This window comes from Pangasianodon hypophthalmus, chromosome 5 (genome assembly GCF_027358585.1).
Source record: "Pangasianodon hypophthalmus isolate fPanHyp1 chromosome 5, fPanHyp1.pri, whole genome shotgun sequence".
NCBI classification, from domain to species: domain Eukaryota; kingdom Metazoa; phylum Chordata; class Actinopteri; order Siluriformes; family Pangasiidae; genus Pangasianodon; species Pangasianodon hypophthalmus.
The window spans coordinates 31,925,815-31,943,314 of NC_069714.1; the positions used below are offsets into that span (position 1 = coordinate 31,925,815).

The 17,500-nt window shown below is 40.5% G+C and overlaps 1 protein-coding gene and 1 non-coding gene across 2 annotated transcripts in view; both read right to left on the bottom strand.

The window, feature by feature from the left end:
- Positions 1 to 5,415: 5,415 nt before the first annotated feature.
- On the bottom strand, positions 5,416 to 5,488 carry trnaa-cgc (transfer RNA alanine (anticodon CGC)). Its single transcript has one exon. It is a non-coding gene; the product is annotated as a tRNA-Ala (tRNA).
- Positions 5,489 to 13,580: 8,092 nt separating this feature from the next.
- The window catches only part of zc3h15 (zinc finger CCCH-type containing 15), a 10,896-nt gene continuing 6,976 nt past the window's right edge, over positions 13,581 to 17,500 (bottom strand). The window contains exons 8-10 of the mRNA XM_034304825.2: positions 16,720 to 16,827; positions 16,383 to 16,530; positions 13,581 to 15,064 (exon numbers count right to left, since the gene is read on the bottom strand). Of these exons, the coding sequence (XP_034160716.1) occupies positions 14,856 to 15,064; positions 16,383 to 16,530; positions 16,720 to 16,827 (465 nt within the window). The 3' untranslated portion in view covers positions 13,581 to 14,855. The remainder of the gene's footprint in view (positions 15,065 to 16,382; positions 16,531 to 16,719; positions 16,828 to 17,500) is intronic.

The following is a 17,500-nucleotide window of genomic DNA, read 5'->3' on the forward strand; positions in this document are numbered from 1 at the left end:
TCCTGGGATTTATCTGAGTTAGTGTTTGTGTATTAAACAAATTTAGAAGTTTTCGTGAGTTTTTTTTTACAGATAAGAATTGATCTATTTATCTATTCATGACTTATCTATGAGTAATAGGATGATTGGCTTAACTTACCCTGAACAATTTGCATATTAATCTGCATAATTACCATGAATTAATAACATTAATATTATTACCATTAACTGTTTCATTAATGATCGTTGCTGGATAATAATGAGTGAGAAAAGAAGTTTTGTTTTTAGTAGCTAACAGTAAAACTTAACCTTTATCACTTATGTTCTTCTCACAGGAATAACAAAAATACAGCATCAAACACACACACACACACACACACACACATATTTTAAAATATAAACATATTTAATGTGTTTCAGTGTCGAGTTTTCCTGTAAAGAGAACTCCTATAGTTATTAATTCATAAAGTCTTATTGTAGGATAATTTAATATTTTATTCTATCCTAAATTAAGGCAAATAAGAGAGTTTAGTACTTGAGGTTTGCTCACTTGCTGGTCTGATCTAAGCGACTAATCAGACCCTTCAGTCGGATCCATGCACTCAGTCAAGGGGAAAAAGTAGCCAGTGAGTGTTTACATGCTGCTAAAGAGTCTATAAACTTGTGCAATGCAGCAACATTAAAGTGAAGAGTGTGTTATGTAAGTGAAGGGCGTGGGATGGACAGGAAGAGATAAATGACCAGTATCTACACTGTGAGGAGCGAGAGAACGAGACGAGCGTTTCCGGGTCAGTGTGTGAGGGAGGTAATGACAGCGGCTGAGCCACTGAGCCGAGTGTTGATCCTCCTCTGGCACAGACTGTCTGACATCATGACTAATGCAGCTGTGAGATCAGACTGTGGGCTTATTTGGACAAAAGTGTGTGTGAGTCAGGATTTGGGAGGGGCATAGATGCTATGCTGAGACTGGCACACACACACACACACACACACACTTTTTTTCCCCCTTATTCCCTCCTCCCCTGCCTCTCTGCACTCTCAAATCACTGCAGTTCATCTCAAACCACATATTATAGTGCACTATATAGGATATAGGAACCATCATTTCATCTAGTGTACTTATATAAATAAGAAACAGCAGAGAACTGAATGTCAATGTTCATACAATAGTAGCCTATTTATATAAAAAGTAGTAAAGCCCTATCTCTCTCTCTCTCTCTCTCTCTCTCTCTCTCTGTGCGTGTGTGTGTGTTTGCGTGTTCTGTGCCATGTGAGGTGGCGCGTGGTTCACTAATCACTGTTTTCCTGATGAGGGGAAAATCCACAGTTCAGCACACTGGCATTTTGGGAAAACATGGCTTGACTCAGGGATGACACATTTCAGAGAAAGAGAGAGAGAGAGAGAGAAAGAGAGAGAGAGAGAGAGAGAGAGCGAGATAAAGAGAACCGGGCCAAAACCAAAATTGTCATGTTCCAAAAAATACATCCAGACCTCAGGAAAACAGACACCAGCTCACTGCAGGAAACACGGCCCTGGAGCTCTCGCTACACTACCACTACCTCGGGCTGAAACTCAGTGCCTCAGGAAGCTTTGATCTGGGAGTGAAGGCACTAAGAGAAAAAGCACGAAGAGCTCTTTATGCAATCAAGAATAAATTCTACAGAATAAACATCCCAGTTAGAATCTGGTGTAAAATCTCTGACAGTGTCGTTGCTCCTATTGCGCTGTACGGATGTGAGGTTTGGGCTCCACTCAGTACACACGACTACACGAGCTGGGAGAAACATCCCACAGAGTCCCTGCATGCACAATTCTGTAGAAATCTCCTAAAAGTTCAAAGAAAAACACCAACCAGTGCAGCAGGGCAGAATTAGGCCGATTCCCGCTGATTATACCTGTACAACACAGAGCTCTGAAATTCTGCAAACATCTTAAAGCAAGTAACGAAAACACGCTACAGTATGAAGCTCTGAGAACACCCTGAATATACACACCATGTTCACACACTCACCTGTCAGGGTTTTCGTTGTTGTTGTGGTTTGCTTGTTTTTTTTTTTTTTGTTTGTTTTGTTTATTATTTTTGTAATGTTTAAATGTAGATATATGTGTATTATTTGTATAACTTTTAGTTTAATCTACTTGCACTATTTACTTTGGCAATAATGTGATTTATAACATTCATGCCAATGAAGTATTGAAGAACTGAAGTGAGAGAGAGAGAGAAACAGAGAGAAACAGACAGAGAGAAACAGACAGAGAGAAACAGAGAGAAACAGACAGAGAGAAACAGACAGAGAGAAACAGAGAGAAACAGACAGAGAGAAACAGAGAGAAATAGACAGAGAGAAACAGAGAGAAACAGACAGAGAGAAACAGACAGAGAGAAACAGAGAGAAACAGACAGAGAGAAACAGAGAGAAACAGAGAAACAGACAGAGAGAAACAGAGAGAAACAGAGAGAAGCAGAGAGAAGCAGAGAGAAACAGACAGAGATAGACAGAGAGAGAGAGAGAGAAACAGAGAGAAATAGACAGAGAGATAGACAGAGAGAAACAGACAGAGAGAAACAGAGAGAAACAGACAGAGAGAAACAGAGAGAAACAGACAGAGAGAGAGAGAAACAGAGAGAATCAGACAGAGAAAGAGCGACAGAGAGAAACAGAGAGAAACAGACAGAGAGAAACAGAGAGAAGCAGAGAGAAACAGACAGAGATAGACAGACAGAGAGAGAGAGAAACAGAGAGAAATAGACAGAGAGAAACAGACAGAGAGAAACAGAGAGAAACAGACAGAGAGAGATAGACAGAGAGAGAGAGAAACAGAGAGAAATAGACAGAGAGAAACAGACAGAGAGAAACAGAGAGAAACAGACAGAGAGAGATAGACAGAGAGAGAGAGAAACAGAGAGAATCAGACAGAGAAAGAGCGACAGAGAGAAACAGAGAGAAGCAGACAGATAGAGAGAGATAGATAGATAGAGAGAGATCTGAAGTCAGTCAGTAAGGCTGATCAGCTGAAGTTTCCTACAGGAAATAATATAATCTTTACCAGTAAGTCAGTTCACACAGGACATGCGTGTTACCTGGGGTTATTTCTACTGCTCATTTTATAAAAACTGCACACTCAGTCTGTACAAAAACACCAACATGAAGATGTCACACAGGAAGCCGGAGTAAAGTAATTCTTACTGGAGAAGCTGCTATTTCTGTCATTTATTTAAAAGGTTTCACAGACGTTCCTTCATTAACACACGTATTAAAAACAGTCAGAGTTTATGTTACTATATACATACAGGAGAATAGCCATTCATTTTACCATTCTCAGTGACATCTTTCTTCATGAAGTCTTCTCCACATCAGGAAAATGAGAAGCAAAGTGTCACATCTTATCAAACTATCACACACACACACACACACACACACACACAGTGAATTCTTCATTCAGGTCCACATTATACAAAATAAAGGAACCTAAATATGTCAGATGCATTATTTCTGTTACATGCAAATAAATATCCACACAAACAAAACCTCTTTTTCTCTAAATGTAATGACTTCCAGTCACTGTTGATGTGAGCAGTATTTTGCTACCTGCTTTGCTTTACTTTTAGAGAAACCAAGTATTCAGTGACCCCTAGTGGTAAGTCTGTGTACGTGCCCCAGGCTTCCAAATACAAACACCAAGAGTTTAAAGGCGTATCCCAGGCTGGTGATTATCTGTATTAATTGCTGGTATTTCAAAAGTTTAGTCAGATGAGGTTGCCCTTCAAAGTGGAGTCAAAACAACAACCAACTTTCAACACAAACACTCACACAAACACACAAACACACATACACACCTCATCAGCAGTTACAATATCAAGTCTGATTAGTGTTAAGCCCATAAAAGTTTCCTGACTACACTGATGGAACATTTTGTGATTTCGTGTGATCACTTGAAGGGAGACACCCTGGATTAACGATCACACATGCAACTTAAAACAGACCACTCGAAAATTAGACCATAAATAGCATCAAACTAATTGATAGACTTTCAAACAGCTTGGACAGAGAGCCTCCTGAGCTATAGAAAATCTCTTAGTCTCTTAATCTCTTAATGTCACTACACAATGCAGAAAAATTAGTTCATGCTTTTGTTACCTCTAGGTTGGATTATTGTAATGCCTTACTGTCTGGATGTTCCAGTAGAAGCATAAACAAGCTCCAGTTAGTCCAGAATGCAGCAGCGAGAGTCCTTACTAGAATCAGAAGATATGACCACATCACCCCTATCTTATCCACACTGCATTGGCTCCCAATCAAATTTCATATTGATTATAAAATACTACTATTGACCTATAAAGCACTAAATGGTCTCGCGCCACAGTACCTGAGCAAACTTTTGGTCTTTTATGATCAGCTACACCTACTCAGATCAAAAGGTGCAGGCTATTTGTTGGTACCTCGAATAGTGCGTGCTACAGCTGGGGGTAGAGCTTTCTCTTACAAAGCCCCACAGTTATGGAACAGCCTTCCACTTAGTGTTCGGGGCTCAGACACAGTCTCAGTGTTTAAGTCTAGGCTGAAAACATATTTGTTTAGTCAAGCCTTTAGTGAATAGTTTTCTTAGGTACAGGGGCAGGTCTGGAGGGTTTCACAGGCATAGAGTGTTGTGGTGAACTGGGATGTTTGGATGCCGACGTGTTCACTCTGCAACCAATGTATATCTTCTTAAACCATTACAGTACAAGAATTAACTCTTAACTCTCAACTGCTCAGTTGTATAAATGAGATAAATGTAAGTCACTCTGGATAAGGGCATTTGCCAAAAGCCATAAATGTAAATGTAAAGAATTATATAAAAAAAGACTTTGCTGCCGGAGAGTAAGTGTCAGGGTGACTAACACCAAAATAATAAACAAAAGATTTCCAGCTGCAGTTTTATAGAATCAACATTTCCTATTCCAAAACACGATGAAAGAAAATACAGCTCCTTCTCTTCCTTTCTACCTACAAAAAAAAAAAAAAAAAAAAAAAAAAACACAAGAAAAGGCTAGGATTTCCCCTACACCAGGCAACTATACAGGAAATACAAAGTGCAAAAAATATGAAAGTCTGATATATTTACACATGTACATTATCCACAGTTGTAGAGTTTCTATGCTGTTCCAAAAGATAACCTAAGATAATAAACAAAAGATAACCTAAGATAATAAACAAAAGGTTAGTAATTGGCATATAACCCAGAGCCTTAACCATTAATCCACAGGTCTAATCCCTGTGTGGGATTATTTTCAAGACGTGTGCACTTTTCAGGTGAAGGGAAGCAACTTGTTGAACGAAGTGTTGCCCAACACAATAGATTCTCAGATTGAATCCCAACATGACAAGAACCTCCTTCCATCAGAAAGCAGCATCACAGTAACTAAAGAGAGTACGCATAGACTTTTGCTACGTTGGAGAATGTGGGCATCGATCCCACTACCTCTCGCATGCGAAGCGAGCGCTCTACCATTTGAGCTAATTCCCCGCACTTATGACACCTGGCTTTGTTGTGAAAGTAATTCCACATGCTGAGCTGAACCATCCATATGGTGAAGGAAACTGTTCTGTACATACTGTAGACTTCACAATGTTGCAATGCTAGCAACAAGGATAGGTCTCTCTCTCAATGGTTGAATGGTTGAACTGACGCTTGTTAAAGTTCTTGAAGAAATATAAAATGGGGTGAGCTCTACCTTGTGCATCTTCCTGAAGTAAAAATGCACCTGTTCCTGTGGCGCTGGCATCCACTTTCAGTATAAATTACACAAGATAGCTTTAGCATTATCAAAAGAATTCTGCCAACCAAGAGACCACTGTAAATCACGAGAAGTAGCTCAGCGGAAGGAGAAATCACATTAGCAAAGTTTTTACAGAAAGCTCAGTGGTATCCACCCATCCCAAGAAATTGCCACAATTTCCATTTTGTAGATGTCTGTAGGAATGCAGAGATATCTTGCACTTTCTCCTCTATTGGATGTGCTTGGCCTTGCCTTACTTTCCTCTCCAAATATCAGACTGTAGCTTTTCCCAGTTTTGACAGGTTTAAGGAAAGAGAATCATCATTTAACCACTAGAATGCCTCATGGAGAGCGGACATGTGCTCTGGCTAGCTCTGGGAGAAAATGACTACATCATCTAGTTACGCTTTACAGTCAGTGAGTCCAAATAAATCTTTCTTGATTAAACACTGAAATGTATTTGGAGAGTTTCGCATTCCAAACGGTATCATGGTTTACTGTAGCTTTATTCCACTTATCAAACAATGAGCCTTTTTCCCTCATAAATTCTACATGGGTTTGGTTAGCTGTTTTTGTTTAGGCTCTAAAATTCTAGCAATATGCTTCTGGCACTGGAGAAGCATGGAGAACATTATTTTGGCCAATTCCACCCACCCGCCAGTTAGGTCTTCCCTGTCACACAACATCTACCATCCCAATCATGTGCTTCCTCTGAGACACACGAAGAGAACAGCAGCTCTAACGCTCTCATAATGCAAGCTGTGTTCAATTGGTAATGCTGAAAATACTTCTAAAGATTTCCCCATGAATCTACACTGTAATAAAAGAGCTCAAAATTCTTTAGGTCAGTGTAATGACATCACTATGTAGCTCTAATGTAGTAAAATACAAATCAACTTCAGATTCTCTGAACTGAGGAAACAAGCCTGATTTGTTTTCTTATAAAGTTGGTGCAGTCTCCAATCCGAGTTGGTGTTAAGGTGCAAGGTAAGGGAATGGGTCGCTCCAGCTGTCTCTCCTATGGGCGACCATAGTAACCTTGACCTCTGTCTCCAGCATGCCATACACTTTCATTCCACCCACACTACAGTCAAACACAGCAAACCGACCCCTCGAATGGTGAATCACAAACACATAGGAAGGACGAGCCCCCAATTTATAATACAACCTTTTTTGTTTATGTGTGAAAACCAAGTTAACATTAGGCTCATTGTCAGTGGGTAGAGAGGGTCTTAACATAAATCAAAGACTACCAGGGTCCGTGTACGTTGCGTTCGTTCGATTTTTGATTCTAAATTGAAAAACAAAGCTCGAATTACGATGCCTTATTCATTTTTTGATTTAATATTGAAAGCAGAAAAATTGGAAAATGCCTTTTATTGTTTCTGGACACACACAAAAAAGAGAAAATGGCTTGTTTGTTAATTTTTCTCTATTCGTTTAATCATAATAAGTGTAATAATCAAAATCTCATAATACCAAACATGATGAATGCCCTAAAGTGCACAGTATTTCCATTCTAACGAGTAAACTAACCTGGAAGTGAAGCTAAGCCTAATTGGCGGTCTTTTCTTGGGGAAAAATATCCACTCTTGAGCCATTTGCGCAAATGATTTCTAATATGATACAAACTGGAGCAACTTTTTCAGAGATCTCAGACAATCTAGTTCAACATGGTGCTGGTCGGAGTTGTTCTGAAATGAGTATCTGAAGATTTCGTGCACGACACAACATTGCAAGAAGAGGACAAGTATCAGACTCCCATTTAGAACTGGCAATAGCTAATGCCATAAGTGAGGTAAGGACAATATTTCATTAGCTAATTTAGCGTCCTAATAGACAGGGCCAACATTTGGCAGAAAACTCATGACAGGATACCTGTCAGCAAATGGGATAAGAGCGGGTGAGGACAGAGTGGGCCAGTGTGTGTGTGTGTGCTTAATAAATAGGCTACAGTGGGGTGTCTAAGCCGGTTTATTATCAACTGCTCTGTGGTCTCTGCTCTCAAAATATCTACAATATTTATTGTATTTATTTATCTGGCAGCTGGCCAATAAAGTGGGATAACGTACAGTACAGTCATTATCACACAATAAACCCGTTTAGGCTGAGACACCTCAGCTTACTAATCTCAGGTCTTGGTGACCATGTCCTGAATTTGTTATAATGGATGTTACATCAATAATAACCCATACTTAATTTTGTGTTCATGTTACGCCCTGAGAAAAATAGGGAGAAATAATCGCGAGTGATACTGTGATGTTTCCTCAGTGAGAACGTTTACTCAGAGGAGGAAACTCTCGCGATCTCGCCTGAGAAAGTGAGTCGAGACATAAGCGGTCGATCCCAGACTAACGGATCAGGTCTCTTTTGCCGATCACCGCCTATTCGGGCTTCCTTGTAATAAGCACGACAAAATAAAACAACTAATTAAATGACGATTTCCCCATTCCATTCCACCTCTTTCAAACACAATTAATGTTAAAATGAAATTACTTTGTACATTAAACAAAATATTGAACAGATTGAAATATGGCTTTGTCTACTGAACAGAATTTTGACCGTATTAACTTTGTCTTAATGTTAATGTCTGCTGGATAGTGTAATGAATACTATGAATACTACCCGTTACATTCAGGGTGCATGTAACCTCAATCCAGTTCCTTATACCGCGGAATGCATGGGCCATAAATCGCACATTGACCAGAATGAAAAACTGGCAATGTTTGGAGCAACATGTTCTGGCAATCGATGGATTTAGCAGCAAATCTACGCTGATAAAGAACAATCTTTTAATATATGAGGATGTTTACAGGTGAGCAATTTTCATGAATTTGCATTTTAGTAGTATTTATTATTATTATTATTATTATTATTGTTATTCCAGGATCTGCAGTTGTTAAGCATGGGATGTGGGACCATGGAAAGGAATTTTACTTATCCTTATTCATTCAAGAAATGATTTAAGGTTACTGAAACAGACGAGAGAGACAACCCTACATGCAAACACAATCAACTAAGATATGAGCTCTATTTGCATAATATAGACAATTGTGAAAAGACTTTTATTTACCAATATTGAAGAAAATCACAGTTGCTGGTGCATATAACAAAGAGGCCCAGTTGTGGTTATAGGTTTACATACACCAGAATGTTAATAATCTTTTACAAAATAAGAGAGATTATAAAAAAGATTTTTTTGTACTGCCTTGAAAAAGCTATTTCACAACATATGTTTACATATAGTCCACAAATCAAATTAACTGCATTTACCAGTTTGTAAATGTTTACATAGGCTTGATTCTTAAGACTAAGCATTATTGCCTGGACAACGGCTGTATGAATGTTTTGTGGTAGTTGTTCATAAGTCCCTTGTTTGTCGTAAGAAGTTAAACTTGCCCCTGTTCTTCAGAACTGTCCTCCAGGTCCTAGACCTTATACACATTGGTGATTGTGACAGTGTGACTTTGAGATCCATCTTTTTACAATGAAGACGTTTGAGGAACTCACATACAACTACATACAAAATAGGAGTTTTTGATGTTCAAAAACATCATGTTTTCACATCAGCAGTTTAAACTGTAACTACTTAGATCAATGTTCTTCTGTTTTCGCAATCACAGAACCACACAGTTGAAAGGATGTGGCCAGAGATAAATAATAGGGTTAATTATCCACTCAAGACAGCACTTGTAGAGCTAGTGGACCAGGGATTGTTGGATATGGAGAACAACCTTGTCAGATACTGTGTCTCCAACTTCACATTGCCAGCTATGTCACCTTGGCATCAGTAGAGTTGTACAAGCTTGGAATGAACACAGGATTCCAGGTATACTGAAAGAACACATTTTTATTAAAACAGAAATGACTAAGTACTTGAAATTTTGTTACTCCAGGCAAAGGCATTCCCAATGTTTTGGCAAAGGGTGGATATCTGAAGAACATCTCTGAGGAACTGAGGAACATGCCAATGAAGCAGCTGACCTTTATGAGGCAGAACTAGGCTCTTCACTCACCAGAAATTCAGTGTTTGGAAGAGATCCCTTCTCTTCAGGGAGACAAAGAGCATGTGTGGAACACCACTTCACTGAACTGCACTCAGATATTTCTATATGTTACAACAATACTGTGAACAGTGACTTCTCGTACTTCAAACTAGCTCTGCTGGATCTCATCAACACAACCAGAAGATACACGGCATGAACCATAAATAACAGAAAAAGCAGAGAAACGAATTCGTTCAGAGTTTAGTCAACAGAAATAACGTCTTTCAGAACAGACAATGCATCAGAAAGGCCTGTGACTTCATAGACACTGGTGCACTCTTCTCTACATTTAAGACACTGGCTAGAAGTTTCTGCCATTGCAGCACACATACTCTGCATCCCACAATGCTCCGGCAACAGACTGCAAACATTGGCTGGTGGAAGGGTCCTGTGAAATAAGAGATTCAATAAATAAAGTTTGTCTTACTCATTTTGTCTGGTTGAAAGTTCCAGTTTTTCCTGGAACATTGCAAACAGCTGCTTTCTGCAATGGCAGCAGCAACTGAGCTATTGTTTTTACATGATGCTTAATACATAATATGGCAGTCATTTTAAAAACGAATAAGACATTGTAATTCGAGTTTTGTTTTTCAATTTAGAATCAAAAAGCTTGCTGCCAGAAAATAAGTGTCAGGATGAGTACTGCCAAAATAAAAAACTAAAGATATCTAGCTGTGGTTTTTAAAAAATACATTTTATTATTCCAAAACAAAATAAAAGAAAATACAGCTCCTTCCCTTTCTCTCTACCTACACAAAACAGAAGAAAAGGCACTCACCAGGAAGCTACACAGAACACAATAATCCAGTAAAAAATATTTACAAAGTGCAAAAATGTGAATGTCTTATATTAGTGGCCATATGCAAGGAAGCTTATGTGCAATATTTACATATGTACAATATCCACAGTTGTAGAAATTGGAACTACACTGTTCCAAAAGCTAGCTTAACACTGGGGTTAATAAAAATTCACTGGAGCTGGAGTTTAGCTCAGAAACACTTTTAACACAGGTTCAAAGCTAGCATAGTTTCCTTTTATGACTTTCATAGCGGTGACGCCAATACCGATCTGAATCTGGGTCTCTTTGTGGAAATCCGAGAGGCAGAGAGAGAGAGAGAGATGCATGTACACACGTACATGTGCATACAGAGTCAAAGTGCCAAAAATACATCCAGGGACGTAACGAGCTACGTAAGCAAGAGTGTGTACAGTGTTGTGATCACTTGCACTTTCCCTCACAACCCAATCCCAGAGCAGCAAGGCATCAGAAGAGCCAAAGCCACCTACAAACAGTAGATACAAGAACATTTCACCAACAGTGACCCATGGTGCATGTGGCAGGAAATCTTCTACCATCCACATAACCTTATCCCACATGGAAAACAAGGACAGTTATGTTAGAATGCTGTTCATCAATTTCAACTCTGCATTCAGTACCACCACACCCCTGACACTGGTCCACATGCTCCACTCTCTTGGACTTAGCTCCACGTTGTGCATCTGGATTCTGGACTTCCTGAGCAACAGGGTTCAGACAGCCAAGCTCCATCACAGATCATCCCACTCCATCACCCTGAACACCAGGGCTGTGTACTGAGTCCACTGCTGGTGCGTCGTAGAGAAACGTCTGACCAATAGCATCACTGTCTGGTGTGGAAACTGCTCTGTCTCAGACAGGAAAGCTCTGCAGCAGGTGGAGGAGACTGCTCAGTCTATTACCGAGTCAAGACTTTCAAGACATCTACAGAGTGTTACATAAGGAAGGCCTGCAGTATCAGAAAAGATCCCTCTCACTCTTCCTCACCTGAGTCTTCGCACTCCTCCCATCCTGAAGAAGGCTACGGAGCATCTGGTCCAAGTCGACTAGATGCACAAACAGCTACTTCCCACAGGTCATTAGACTCCTCTACAGATCGGACTCACGGACACTAGTTTCATTTCATTTCCACAATCACTGCATTCATTCACTTCAGAAGAGACACACATATAGACACTATATTTAATAATCCATGCACAGGTCACTTTACATGTTCTACTCCTGCTCAGGACTATCAGCAGTGTTTACATCATCACCACTACTGAGCAATAGAGTTTGTTAACAGTTCCGCTGTTGGGATGATCCTCAGTTTCCTGTAGTGCTTAATGTTCTCCTATTTAATCTTAATGTAATCCTCCAGCTAGCTAGCTGATCCTGGAGTGGTATGTTAAGTGCGTCATGAAATGGTTAGTGAACGCTGAGATGCGTGTTGTCACATGGTCAAGTTTAATCTAAGTTTAAGTTTAAACTTCTTAATGTAATCCTCTCCTCTGACATCTCATGTCATCCCATGTTAATTGCAGCACTGTGATTCTGGAGAAACTACATTTCTTTCCTAGTAACATCTGAATGTGATGAGAGGAATGACAATAATAGGCTACTTAACTTGATGGATTAACCTTTTGACCTTTTCTGATTTCTCAGCTAAAGCAGTGGTCAAACAGAATGTACATAAATTTCACCCAAACCACTGAAGGGGAAAGGGACATGGGTTTTACAAGAGCCATGTGCTACTTTAAGAGGTTCCTTCATGCTAACTTCATGAAGTTGTTGAACTTTGACCTGTGAATTCAAGGGCCTAGGTCTTATAAACCAATAGAAATCAAGAAGATAAGACTGCAGTCTGTTTTGACGGTGAAAAATGGAGGAGATTCTTACACCAGTCACATCAAACCGTTTTCTCGCTGGTTTCTTAATAATGCTTGGCACACGTCTGAAATAAAATTGAATCACTAGTGAATTAAATAAATCCTAACATCGTAACATTTAGTGTTGAAGCATGCGACTCAATGGTGTTACATGATCAGATGGTGTACAGGCCACTAAAAACGTCTAGATCTGAGTGGGAGAAATTGATTCATTTAACTGTACGCAAAAATGTGGAATGTGCTTTTTTTGTTTTTGTGCATTGCCATTTAATATCTCTATAGCATGTAAGCTATACTTTATAATTTCATGTTTTATTATTGTTAAATATTTTCTGTTCCTGGTTGAGAAAACAAAAAAAGTAATTTTACTTTTAATTATTTTTTCACTACTTTTATAGAAGAGCTATTATCCTCCGACATGAAGTGGAGTACAGACAGGTCTGCACAACACACATTCAGGTTTATAAGGTTTATGAGGACACCTAGTAACTAAAGTGGCTTATGAGGACTCTATTACATTTACAACACACACACACACACACACACACAAACACACACTGTCTTTATAAGAACACGTAGTAACTAAAGTGGCTTATGAGGACTCTATTACATTTACAACACACACACACACACACAAACACACACTGTCTTTATGAGGACACGTAGTAACTAAAGTGGCTTATGAGGACTCTATTACATTTACAACACACACACACACACACACACACACACACAGTCTTTATGAGGACACGTAGTAACTAAAGTGGCTTATGAGGACTCTATTCTACTATAATTATATTAAAAGAATACATAGAGACTGGCCACATTATTAGGAACAATATTAGCTAAAAACAAACATTGGATGGATTTTGGAAAAATTCCTGTGAGATTCTGCTCCACGGTGACGTGATTGCTCCGAATGTCCCGTTCTACCACATCCCAAAGAGGTTCTACTGGATTCAGAACCAGTGGGAAGGTCACTGAAGAACAGTGAACTCATCATCATGTTCATGGAACCATCACACACACACACACACACACACACACACACACACACACACACACACACACACGCGGCTAACGCTAATAATACACACAAGCCTTTACATCAGTCTGTGATATGCTTTATTTACACTTTCACCTTGGCCAGAAGGAGGATAAAACACACACACACACACACACACACACACACACACACACACACACACACCCCTGTACAGCCTTCAGATCACACACTCAGCAGGCGAAATCTTTATTTTGTTAGAAATCAAACAGCCGATTCACGCACCAGGAGGCGGAGATTAGGTTAAACTTGACCATGTGACAACACTAATTTCTTTTAACTTCTACGCCACTTAATGACGCATTTAACATACCGCTCCAGCATTAGCTAGCTAGTTAGCATGCTAACATTAGCACAGTTTGCAGGATGTTAGCACAGCGCTGCATTTAGCTTGCTAGCTAACATGTTTTCCCACTTTATTTTACACAACATAGTAGCTCAGCTAAAGTTGGTGAGTTCGGTGAACTTGACTAGCTACACAAGCAGGTAGCTAACAATTTCATTATACTAACATGTTAGCCAGCTAATGCTAGCAGAGAGCTGCATGTATGTAGCTATAGCTTCCCTAGGGTTAGCTTGTTTTTGAGCAGTTTTGGCTAGCTACTAATTCAGTTAACTAAAACATTTGTCATGCTAACACATTAGCTGGCTAAAGTTAGAACAATGCTGTATTTATGTAGCTTGCTAGCAAACTTTGCTGCGTAATAGTTTGCTAGCTACACAATATCAGATAGCTTACTGCTAGATGTTCCTGGTTAACTGGCTGACATTAGCATATTAGCTTGCTAGCCTAGCTGCTAAACCATGATAGTGTAAATCAAAACAGTGTTCATCAAGTCAAATAGGTGAAAGGTGGCAATGTCACATGATCAGGTAGGCTGATGTGATTGGCTGAGCAGACTTAACCCAGGCTCCGCCCCTGCTGAATTCCACTTAGAAGTAGGCTGCCTATGTCGGCAGCGAGGTCCCGTTCGAAAAGTAGCACAATTCTGCTCATTGTTTGGACAAACATGGCTGACAGAAACCAGCATTTGGACCGAGGACTCGCGTTTTAGTAACGTATCGTAAAATATTGCGCTAAAACATTTGTTTTTATTACGATGGAAAAAAAAGCGGCTGGTTTTAATTCATTATGGCCGAATGAAAGCAGTTTGGACCAAATAACGTAAGCAGAGAGTCACATGACCCTGATGATCATCTTTATTCTCTTACGTCCACTGAGAGGTTTCCTCTACGGCTGATCTGATTGGTAGAGAGAAAGAGGAAAAAGGGGAGGAAAAAAAAAAAAAAAAAAGAATAGTTCGTGTCGAGGCTTGAGTGTTACTCGTCCAGATCGAGTGTGTTAAGCTCCTCCTCCAGTTCGTCCAGATCCTCCCCCGTGAACAGATTCTCATCCACTGGCACAGTCCCTGACTCCGCCTCCTCATCCCCGGCCCCGCCTCCGTCACTGTCAGTGCTGGCTCCGCCCTCCTCCAGCGTGTGGTCCTCACCGTTCTCGACCCCGCCCGAAGCCTCGCTCAGTTTGTAATCTACACACACACACACACACACACACACACACACACACACACACACACAGTTTTAACAGTATGCAATATCAAGTGCGCATGTGGAAATGTGGGCGGAGTCAGAACTGTATTTAAACTTATCGTTTAATGTATTTTTTTAATCATCTGTCCATCTTTATCTGTCCATTTCTTACCTGTCTGTCTCTTCTATCTATCTGTCCATCTTTATCTGTCCATCTTTATCTGTCCATTTCTTACCTGTCTGTTTCCTCTATCTGTCCATTTCTTACCTGTCTGTCTCCTCTATCTGTCCATTTCTTACCTGTCTGTCTCTTCTATCTATCTGTCTCTTTATCTGTCCATTTCTTACCTGTCTGTCTCTTTATCTGTCCATTTCTTACCTGTCTGTCTCGTTATCTGTCCATTTCTTACCTGTCTGTTTCCTCTATCTGTCCATTTCTTACCTGTCTGTCTCGTTATCTGTCCATTTCTTACCTGTCTGTCTCGTTATCTGTCCATTTCTTACCTGTCTGTCTCGTTATCTGTCCATTTCTTACCTGTCTGTTTCCTCTATCTGTCCATTTCTTACCTGTCTGTCTCTTCTATCTATCTGTCTCTTTATCTGTCCATCTTTATCTGTCCATCTTTATCTGTCCATTTCTTACCTGTCTGTCTCTTTATCTGTCCATTTCTTACCTGTCTGTCTCCTCTATCTGTCTGTCTCTTTATCTGTCCATTTCTTACCTGTCTGTCTCTTTATCTGTCCATTTCTTACCTGTCTGTTTCCTCTATCTGTCCATTTCTTACCTGTCTGTCTCCTCTATCTGTCTGTCTCTTTATCTGTCCATTTCTTACCTGTCTGTCTCTTCTATCTATCTGTCTCTTTATCTGTCCATTTCTTACCTGTCTGTCTCCTCTATCTGTCTGTCTCTTTATCTGTCCATTTCTTACCTGTCTGTCTCTTTATCTGTCCATTTCTTACCTGTCTGTCTCTTCTATCTATCTGTCTCTTTATCTGTCCATTTCTTATCTGTCTGTCTCTTTATCTGTCCATTTCTTATCTGTCTGTCTCCTCTATCTGTCTGTCTCTTTGCGTGTTCTCTCCATCGTAGTTCATGGTTTTATAATTCTAATAAAGTTCTAATAAAACGCTCTTGATACCATGTCGGAATGTAACCATGACAACCGGCATGAACTACAATCTAGGACTGAACGATTTACAGGCTACACAAACGAAGCAGAACTTTTAAATTAAAAATGACAAGAACGGAGCGAGACTACGCCCACTGACATGTTACCATGGCGACATCAGTCTCTCAGAAGTTTATGCATTACTCACCGTCTGTCTCACCGTCTGTCTCACCGCTCGGCTGCACTCGGGACGAGAACCTGTCCGCCGCCGCCACCGTTATCCCCGTGTTGTCCACCTCTTTAAGGACGAAGCGGGCGATGTCGATGTCCTGGCACTGCTCCTCCTCCTCCTCCACCTTCTCACACACACACACACACACACACACACACACTGATGACTCCTGCCCTTTATTTAGTGCACTATATGTAATAGGAAGCCATTTTGGGGTTTAGTTCACTATTCCCTCTAAAGCACACACTGTATTCATTACTGTATGTGTGATATATAATGGAGCTTTAACGTAAAGATGGCCGCAGTGCGTCACCTCCTGTGTGAGCTCATCGTCTATTTTGGCGTATTTGGTGTCGTCCGCTTCCTCGTCATCGTCGTTAACCAGCTCAGGCCGGAACTCGAACACTTCTCGTCCGCTCACCTGTACAGGTAACATCGAGGAAAAGACATTACATTCCACATCATCATCATCACTAGCTGAGAGTTTAGAATGGATTATAACTCAGCTGTATCAACACTTAAAGCATTATAGAGGATTCGTGTTGTAATGCCGCTGACTAACGCGGGCTGTGTCCCAAACCAACACCTGTTTAACCCGAGGGGCGGGAGTTTAGTTTAACCCGAGGGGCGGGAGTTTAGTTTAACCCGAGGCGCGGGAGTTTAGTTTAACCCGAGGCGCGGGAGTTTAGTTTAATCCAGAGGGGCGGGAGTTTAGTTTAATCCAGAGGCGCGGGAATTTAGTTTAATCCAGAGGGGCGGGAGTTTAGCTTAATCCAAGGGGTGGGAGTTTAGTTTAACCCGAGGCGCGGGAATTTAGTTTAATCCAGAGAGGCGGGAGTTTAGTTTAATCCGAGGCGCGGGAGTTTAGTTTAATCCGAGGGGTGGGAGTTTAGGTTAATCCAAGGGGCGGGAGTTTAGCTTAATCCAAGGGGTGGGAGTTTAGTTTAACCCGAGGCGCGGGAATTTAGTTTAATCCAGAGAGGCGGGAGTTTAGTTTAATCCGAGGCGCGGGAGTTTAGTTTAATCCGAGGGGTGGGAGTTTAGGTTAATCCAAGGGGTGGGAGTTTAGGTTAACCCGAGGTGCGGGAGTTTAG